The following is a 10,000-nucleotide window of genomic DNA, read 5'->3' as shown; positions in this document are numbered from 1 at the left end:
AATTGAGCCTGTTTTCTTGTGCTCTCTCCCGCTCCTTCTGCCGTTGTTCGTCACTATAATTCTGTCTCTTTTCTTGTGCTCTCGCTCGCTCTCTTTCACGTTGAGCTTCGCTTGCTCGTTGCCTGCTTTCTTTTTTTCTCTGTCTTTCCTTTTCTCTTCTTTCCTCCGCGTTTGAAGGCATATTTAAAGAATACAAAATTTGCCTTTGTTTTTGTTTTCTGCAATTTTTTTGTTGTTTTGCTAAAACGGAGTGTGAGTAAAATGCAGTCCGTTGGCTGTAGCGCTAAACTTGCCGCCTAGCTTTCCCGCCAAAACTCTGCGCCTGCAAACTTGTAACAGTGCGACGTCTCACGTTTGACTTACATGAAGGGGCGGACGGACGTACGGACGTACGGACGTACGTTGTACGTACGGACGGTTGATGACGTCATGGCTATAATACCAAATTTTCTCGCATCGATGGGTTACCAGTATTTTCTTAGCTATGGTGCTCCGCGCGCGCGCGCCTTCGGCGCGCGCGGAGCTCCGCTATCATTTTCGAGATTTGTTTTGTTTGGGGTATTGTTGTCTACGTTTGGGTTGAAAGCCAAACTGAGGATGCAAATTACCCCGTAAAATGCTGTCATTATTCTCAAACTTTCTCTCCATCCAAAAGCGTCCAAAAGTATTTGAAGCAATGGTCCTGTGTATAGAACGCCCAAGCTTGCTCCCAATGCTACAATGCTTGTAGCTGTGGACAGCTTTTTTTCAAAATACTGTCCAATTACGAGATAACACGAGTTGCAGATGAAACATGCTCCTAAGCCGAGGATGAAGCTATACGTGAAGTACATGTGAGTTATGCTCTGAACAAAGGAAGTGGCTACTAAGCCTGTTGCGCAAAGTAATCCACCCAAAAATGTCGTGATTCGGCAACTGAAGCGATCACAGACATAGCCAGCCAGCGGACTTGCAAACCAGATCATACCCAAGGTTGCCGAGCCAACGAAAGCTGTCAATTATAAGTAACACATGCAATATAAGTGTGAATCTGTGGGCATTTGCAATGCTTGCTTACGCCTATCAGTAATGATTAAATCACCCACAAATATTTAATTCTCAGGCCAAAAAAAAAATGCTGAAAACAATATGTTTACAAGTTGTTTAAAGTATTCCGGCTGAGAGCCAAGCATCATTGCAAGAGGCCCACAGTATGAAAAGTGGATTGTGAAAAGTACAAATCAAATCCCAGATTAGAACATAATGAACTTTCTTGGACATTTTGGGGAGAATCACTCTTAGGATTGAACATCCATTGCGAAATAACGAAAGTTAACGTTCGGCTTTCTTTGAAACAAAGATCGTGGAACGTGGAATTCGAAATTTGGGAATGCCAAATATGGAACGGGGAATCTTTAAAAGCGGGAATCTTTTTGAAACATTCCCAGTTTTAAAGGTTTCCCGTTCCTTGTTCTCCTATTCTCCGTTTCCCGTTAAAGATAGCCATTAAGGTTCCCGCTTCAACAAGGTTGGCAATCAAACATAGTTAGAGCGGTTTTCAAATGAGTGTCGTAAAACCAAAACTAAAAAGTAATTACTTTGGCCAATCAAAAAGGACGGAGACAATCCAGTAAACCAATCAAAACTCGAAGTAATTACACGTAGCCGACACAAAGCGCGGGAAAATGTGCACGCGCGAGCCACGATTGGTTTTGCTTTCACTTCTGATTGGTTGAAAAAGTGGCGCGAAAACTTTGAACTAATCACTGAGTGAAGTAGATGCAAAACCAAAGTAATTCCCTAATTACTTTCGACACTCAATTGAAAACCTCTCTAAATGCTACTCTGGTTTGGAACATTTTGAGTTTATCCAGGAGCTCATCAATGAAGGGGAGCCTCCATCTCCACTAATTCCTTGAGTGAACCCTTTCCTCAGATCTTTAAAAACAGGTTTTCCCCGCAAAAAGTATATTTCCCTTTACGCTTAGGTAGCTCTGTTTTGATCGGCTTCACAACAGTGGGCGTGCTGAATCTCTTAAGGGGTTCTATAATTTAATATACTCGGGAAAGGGTTGACTCCTAGGCCAAGTATGAGCCTTGACGAGTGCCTGATTTAGCTGAATAATCATCAGTTACCATTTTAAAGACCATTGTAACACTGGGCACTGCTCTAATAGCATAACATGCTACTTTTACTAGCACAACCACTGAGGGATTGTTAAGCTACACCAAAAGTCTATTACCCAAGAGTTAAGAAAATGGTATCGGGTTTGTTCCTACCAGCGACAGAAAAGTGTCTGTTTTTAAACCAGGGTTTTGCGGGAAAATAGTCAGTAGACCTAATAGGTTAACTCAATGTGTACCAATTCAAATCTCTCGAGGTTAAGATTCTTTGTATATTGCATTTGCATTACAATGCACCTGGAACCAGGTGCCCAGAGCTCATAAATAGGAGCTTCCTTATGTACTATATCCTTGAGTCAACCTTTGCGCGTATCTTTCTACTTTTGGAACTAACCCTTCTGTAGGAGACTAACCATTATATCAATTTGCACAAATTGCTTACGTTGATTTTGCCTTTTTTTGTCTTCGTTTGGCAATAACATTATTCTGATTGGCCATTCTAAACAATGAGTTCAGAGCACACGCGTTCTAAAAACAGAAACTTGCGCGCAAAGGTTGACTCATAGGGTCTGTATGGGAGAGGCAAGCTCGTACTCATGGGCTCCTGCTGGAACAAAATTGAGTTAGCCGATTTGGTCTATTGTTTATTTTCCCGCAAAAAATTGGTTCAAAAATAGACACTGATGGGGACAAGATAAATTTGGGATGGACTCTTGGCTACACATAACAATTCTCCAAACTTACATAAACTATGAATTCAAAATATAAGAAATGTAATCTTCTTGAACAACGGAATGAAAATGAAACAAAAGATAGATGGATCATCGCATAAACTCTCTTCTTATAGGAAAATTTTTATAAGAAAGATCAGGCTGCGATTAACCAAAATTTTAAGGAAAGGAAAGCTAGTATTCTAGCACTGGAGCACTGATTGGGGACACTGAAATCAACAAATTACCGAAAATCAAATCAAAAGTTGGTTTTTTGAGTAGAGGGGAAACCCGGCGTACCCGGAGAAAATCCTCTCGATGCAGCACCAGGGTTACCGTTACCTGTTTGTAAACAGGGCCTTAAATTGTTTCATGCGTACCGCGAAGCCAGCTACAAAAAAAACAAACAAACAAACAAAAAAGCAACAACAAACAACTACAACAAAAGCATTTGTTAGAGTCCTAGGTAGGCTTTTACAGAATTCTTGGCATAATTTAAGGAAACTAGCATAATTTTTGCTTATTTTTTAAAAGTAGCACTGCTAGCATAATCGGTATATATTGATAAGCCTGCGACCATTTTTGGTCAATGTTATAGCTGCATCCGTTTTCTAACGGTGGAGAGGCCTCCCCGGAAGTGTTGATCCCAGTGCCTCTCATTTGCGAATGAGTCACACCGACAGAAAAGTTGCAACTCTCTGAGGGAATTTGAACCAGAAAACATTGCCGAAGGCTGTTTCTTTAACACAACGAAAGCAAAATACAATAGAAGACGAGCTTGTGACACCAAAAACGTTTAGCTACATGATTTTATTTGTGTTTTGCATGAAAGTCGTTGTTAAAATAAGTGCGTGACAAACACATACTGTCCCAGACAACGGAAATAGCTAGCTAGTGTTGCCATTAATAACAAATATATGATACATTTTTTTGGACCTATTTCGCTTGTTTTGCAAAAGGAATAATTTTAGGAAAAAGTGGCATAATTTGGGCAAAAATTAGGCACTGCTAGTAGCATAATATTCTAGTTTTACCAGCACAATCGATAACAGCCTAGTGCCAGGGTATTCGGCAGTCAAGCCTACAAGGAATTTGTCGATAAACATGTCGGGCTGAATAATAGGCCTTACATCTTATCATGTAAAACATCAAAGTTCTTTTGTTGATTGACTACTATAAATACCAGAATGCAATGGTTCAGTTGTCACTCAACAAAAGAATTCTGATCCGTTACGTGATTAAGGGTACGGTCTATTTCCAACAGCTTATGATTCTATTGGACGTTCATCGACACCGCCTCAAATTTTGCAGTTTTGTGGGGTGCTAATTCGCATAGTGTTAACATTTTAAATGGCAGTTATCCCTACAGTAGGTCACTCCGTGAATTAACAACGATGCAACGACCGCTAAAGCCATCGCCTTAAGCGGATAAGACGGATGGACCTTGCCACTGAGGCGTAAAGCGTTAATAACTGTTACGTAATTCATCGTGAAAGTGGTACAATTGTGCCCTAGTCCAAGAGGTCTTCTTCTCGCATGAAATTTAGCCGCAGAAAGCAACAATTAAGGACTGATTCTCTCGCTGATTGGTCATTCTTTGTCGCACTTCGCACCTAAATTAAGTCTGAGAAGAAGAAGAAGAATTATGATGAAAAAAGCCTCTGAGACCAGGGGCAACTGCAGCATGCGAGGGCATCCTGCGGGTGAAACAAGAGCCGAAAAAAGCTTGATGCTCTGGGAGGCTAATGCAGCTGTAAAGGAGAGGAAAAACTACATCAAGGTACGTTTGATGACTAACCTGCTCTTTCTCTCGTCTCTTCAAAATAGTCAATTAACTCCGGAAATAAAACTCCAAAGCTAAGCGCAAACCCAAGATTTACTGCTTTGCAGACAGCTGATAATATACATACCACCCAGGAATATAAAGTGTCTTTGTAACGTTTCCCGCAAAATAACGTCCTTATTTTCCCTAAAGGCACTTCATGGTCTCTTTCTAAATTCATCTTGAACAAGGATGGAAATAAACCGCACTCTAAAGAACCTGATACAAACTTAATGAATGTCATGCATGATCAAAATATGCATAATTCCTAGACCAACGAAACAGCTTGAATGTCTGAGAGCATAATTGTTTAACAAACGCGAACCCATTGATCAAAACATGATGTCGATTAAGAGACACACTCCAATAAAGCCAACATTATACTATTCGCGTTTTCACGTGAGTTTAATAAGGAGAGTCTACGATCCATTAGTAAAGACGTTATCCTGGACAGTTGAGTGCAACTTTGAGCCATAGTGAGGCTCGATTTCCGCCACTCTTTCGAGGCCATTATTTTCAGGGGAAGGAGCGCTGGCTCCTCTCCTGTGACAGCGTCTAGTAATTGAGCACAAGTCTATTTCGTTTACAGTAAACCAAGCAATGTGTTGGAACTTTCCTTTTCTTGTATTGGTTTAAAAAAATCATGAAGTTAAGTTAAAAGATGAAAGATTCATCATCGTAAACTGACGCTTTGGTCGTTTGAAGTTGTTTTTATATTAAATTCTATGGCCAATGGCAGTCTCAGCCTGAAGAGAATTTGCTTAAGCAAGATTGTATAGTCAGCATCTGCTCGATTGTGCTCTGATAACTAATTAGCATGGAATAAAATCGAATTGAATGCTATGGCCAATGAGAGTCTCAGCCTGAATGGAATTTGCTTAAGGAAGATTGTTTAGTCAGCATCTGCTCGATTGTGCTATGATAATTAATTAGCATGGCATTAAAACGAATTGAATGCTATGGCTAATGGGAGTCTCAGCCTGAATGAAATTAGCTTGAGCAAGATTGTTTAGTCAGCATCTGCTTGATTGTGCTCTGATATCTGACTGATTTTTGAAAAACGTGGCTGCTCATTTGAAAACAGGCAAAGTCTGTTTTCAAGCCATTGGGGCGGTCTTAGAACCAAGGGGGGCGGGGGGCCCGTCAAGAGATGCCTATACAAAGTCTAGATGCTCTAATCTATGATTTTACAACCAAGGCACAAACTCTAACTCGGGATAATCCCCCCCCCCCTCCTAAACTAACTTTGGTTTGCTCTTATAAGTGCAAACTAACATAATTTGACGTCAGTATTTATGTGACACTGCTTGGCAGAAATTAACCGCCAACAACTTTGAAATTACCAAGAACCCATCTCTTATATAGCACTTATAATTAGTGAAAGTCTGAAAATATCTTAGCTTGACCCTTCAGGTGCCACAGGAATCCCCATGAAAGGACCAGTAAAATAATTATAGTCAGTCGTTAGACATGAGTAAGCTCTAGAAGTTGCATTGTCGAGGCTGGGGTGGAGTTTGATCCTAGCTAGCTGCAATCATAGCTGTGAATAGAAAGAACTTTGTTGTGCATCTGAAGGTGCTAGGTTACAGCATTAATGGGTAGCGTTTTGTAAATCCAGACAGAAATTAGCATGAAATGAAAACGAATTGAATTCTATGGCCAATTAGAACCTTAACCTGAATGGTCGATTGTACTGTGATATGAATACAACTGAATTTTTGAAAATGGTTAAAAATGTTTTTAGGCCGGGTTACTCTTTTTTGCTTCTTTTACATTTGTTTCCTTTTATATTTGTTGTTTTTTTTTTTCCCACCTTCTTTTTTATGACTCGTGTTGTGCAGGTCATGCATGTTGAAAAAAGTAACAACTGTATATCTAGTGGAAAGGCATAATTTGTGGAGCCAAGGATGGGGTTTTGTAGGTGTAAGGACTTTAACACATGTTAACACATGTTAACACCATGTAAGTCTTCTTCAGGGAGAGTTTGGCTGTCGGAATAAAATTGGCATTGGTCGTCGTTGTAGTTCCACAACAGCTCCGTGGTCTGGGCAATATCGTGCAATGCGACAAAAAATACTCTAGGGTTGTTAGAGTGCTTATTTGTGACGAAGGGCTTAACATTGGCGTGGTTCAGCGAATGATTCATAGTTGAACCCCATGTCAAGGAGCTTCTCGGTTTGTCTTCAAATGGATCAATTCTGCAAGGAAATGGAATTGTCTTTTTAGAGGCGGAATATTGAAAAAAAGGTAATTTCACCATTTAGTGTGTAAAATTGACAGTCTACCACATCCACCCTTTCTACTAAAGCGGGTAATAGTGCGTTTTTCCTCCAGTGACAATATCGTACTGCCGGTGTATATCTGTGAATATGGCAAGTAGTTGTCAAGTGTAAAAAAAGAGTGGGTGGCGATCATGAATGTTTGAAGCGTATGAAACTTGTAAAGTCAAGCAAGATCAGCGTGCTCTGTACAAGGAAGTTATTCAAAACACTTTTAGTTGAAAGCGACAAAATACAATTGTCGTTGCTTGATTGGCACATGATATATCAACTTGTATTGTAGGTTAATTTGTTCATTTCGTTCTCCACAACTGTTGTGGTTTAACAGAAAAAGTGTAATTTATGAGTGCTATTAAAGCCTATCCTTTTTTTTTAACTAGGCATTGCGGGAGCCATTTTGGTGTCCTCTGGAAAAAGATGCCAGTAGCCACCCATTGAATCAAGTAAGCCACTTAACCGTCTGTTTGTTCTCTGGACAAAGGGGCGGCGCTATTCATTATGATAATTTTAGACAGAGGACAACGAGCCTAATGTTGATAATAATGCGGCAAAAATGAACGTGCCTACATTTCATCCAATACAACTGTGAGTCAAAGACATCTATTTACGAAAACTCACGCAATTTGTAGTGCCTCACTCTCGATGACCATTAGGGTGCAAGGCCTTTCTTTTATTCTTGGAAAAAAGAATTGTAATTATGTAATTGTGGAAATAGTCATTAAAAAGAAAAAGAAAAAAAATTATGGTGCAAGGCCTGCCCTGCTCCCTGTACAATGCTTCACGCCTCTCAGCCTCGTCAAGTGAAATGCGCTCTCCCTTTCGCAAATGATTTCGCATTTTTCTATGTCTCGTGAGGCAAAGGCCCAAGTTCCCGCTCCCCGAGGATCACTGGGTACATCATGTAACTAAAATACAATTTAGCAGTTTTGTAAGTAAAATAATTATTTTTAATTGACAAGTATTTGTGCCTTGGGAAAGCAAATAGCAAAATACTTACTTACTTACTTCCGCCCAATCAGAAAATTATAATTTAATTCGCTCTGGAACTCGTCCGTTAAAGACACTTTCCCAGGGGCTCTTCTCGCCTTACTTGAATACTATACGCCAGTCCCGACTCACGTCCCGTCTGGACTGACTTGCCCCTGGGTCTCCGAGGATGAGAACCTCATACAGTGAAGTCAGATTGTGATCCGTTATATCAAGCGGTAAATACCACATCTACGGTCGCCAGTTTATTTCAACGAAAACATTTTATTGCAACGAAAATCTGGATCGCAAAGGGACCCGCAAAATCAAAATGCTTGGTCAAAACACCGAAGAGCCGACTATGAATACATCAGAATTGCAAGGCAAGGTACTGTCGTCTCTTAGCATTCCGCTTTTCAAAGTACCGTCGCGAATTAACCTTGGTATTTCTGTTGCAAGGGCCAGACATGACCAAGCAATGCCATCGGCCTTTTTCAGCGTCACAAATACCTGTCTGTCTATAAGAAATTAAATTAGCACGTCAGCGTACGCCTTACTTTCGTTTTGTTTACTTTAATTTTGAATGAGCCCTATGGAGAACATTGCTGAAAGGAGGTGGATTCCGAACTTTTGAAGTCTACTATATCTAATTTTCTCTTTACTGCAAGCCTTTTCGCTCAACAGACCGATCCTACATCCACTTTTGTCCAAAGAAAGAGCGATGGTACGCTTTAAGTCTCGTCTATGACCAGTCAGAGTCCGTTTAAAATCCGTCGGCAAGAAGTAAGAAGTGTTCAGGAAAACAGAACCTGTTTCCTACCTAGGCATAGAAGCCATTTCCTTTTTTCATAAGAATTTCCGACTTCTTCAGTTGTTGTGTGTCCGATGGAAACGCACCAAAAAATAAATCGGGTCGATTTTCAGTTTGATTATTACAGTTTGCAGCTGCGCAACATTGGTGATCATTTTTTTTGTCCTTGCTAACAATTTGCACGGCTGACGTCACTTTAAATTTGCCCACAGCCCCGTTCTTGTTTGTTTTGTCCGACATTTTTCCTGTCGTGAGGGATATTAAGCCTCACTTGCATGCAACTTCGAGTTTTTTTCTGGAATCGGAGTATTTATACAGCATGCAGTTATTTATTTCCCCGAATTCTGGAAATTCGAGAGGATCGTTCCGTTTCCAGGCCCTTTCTCACGGTTTTAGCACGGTTTACAGGATGGAATGCAGGGTAAATCTCCATTCTCATCCGGTTGGCTTTACGGTTTCAACAAATTCGGAAAATCGCTTACCTTTATGCCACGATCATTCTCATGACCTGGAATTTTTGGCCAAATGGTAAACACATCTTGTCGTTTCGCTAATTTTAGACATCTGTGGCTTGTTTGAGATGGTACTAGATTCTTTGTGAGTTGTTGTAGGTGGATGTTGATACCGGGTTCGTACAGAAGAGATCTTTTTTCAAAGACTTTTCAAGGCCCAAATTTATTTATCAAGGACCCTTCGTGGTATGTCATGTTACTCGATTAACAAAATAAAGCGTTCTGTACCTTCCAAATGAAGTTTTGTAATGCCTGAAGCTTCTTTTCCAACTTGCTATCCAGGGTCTTAAGTTCCTTTGCCTTTTCTTTAGATGTTCTCTTTGAGGGAATTGGACTGTGTCACAAAGATATGTTCCTGGTTAATTCAGCCTTCTCAGCCAAATTGTCTGCTGACTTAATCAACCCATCTATGTCCACACTCGTTCTCCTTTTTTTCTCCTTCAGACTTCCTTCTTCAGATTTATTGTTGTGTTTTTGTTGTTCAAGGTACCTTTCATAACATTTTCTTGCTGCAGAACATGAAGCAAGCAAAGGCTGAGTGATAGATAAATGCCACCAACAGCGTTAGTATGATCACACACGAGGCGCTGAGCTACAAGTGACTGATTTGCCAGATTCTCAACTTCATGCTCTTTATTCACCGAGAAACCTCTTTCCACTGAAGCTTGACCATGAGACTGGACTAAAAGGAGCTGTACTACTTTAAACAACTTCTGGTAAGGATGTGTATTCATGTAAGTGCTGAAAAGCTCATCTAATATGTCAGTACTGAAGTTGAAGTTCGAAAACTTCTCAGA

The 10,000-nt window shown here is 40.3% G+C and overlaps 1 protein-coding gene and 1 pseudogene across 1 annotated transcript in view; both read right to left on the bottom strand.

Annotated features, from left to right (window-relative positions):
• Nucleotides 1–4,842, bottom strand: part of LOC137973109 (monocarboxylate transporter 10-like) — a 22,465-nt gene extending 17,623 nt beyond the window's left edge. Inside the window, exons 1-2 of the mRNA XM_068819849.1 lie at nucleotides 4,612–4,842; nucleotides 530–991 (exon numbers count right to left, since the gene is read on the bottom strand). Of these exons, the coding sequence (XP_068675950.1) occupies nucleotides 530–991; nucleotides 4,612–4,816 (667 nt within the window). The 5' untranslated portion in view covers nucleotides 4,817–4,842. The remainder of the gene's footprint in view (nucleotides 1–529; nucleotides 992–4,611) is intronic.
• A 4,565-nt stretch (nucleotides 4,843–9,407) lies between these two features.
• Nucleotides 9,408–10,000, bottom strand: part of LOC137974196 (uncharacterized) — a 3,515-nt pseudogene continuing 2,922 nt past the window's right edge.

The sequence above is a fragment of the Montipora foliosa genome, chromosome 10 (genome assembly GCF_036669935.1).
Source record: "Montipora foliosa isolate CH-2021 chromosome 10, ASM3666993v2, whole genome shotgun sequence".
Classification (NCBI taxonomy): Eukaryota; Metazoa; Cnidaria; class Anthozoa; order Scleractinia; family Acroporidae; genus Montipora; species Montipora foliosa.
This window is presented reverse-complemented; position numbering and strand designations above follow the sequence as displayed.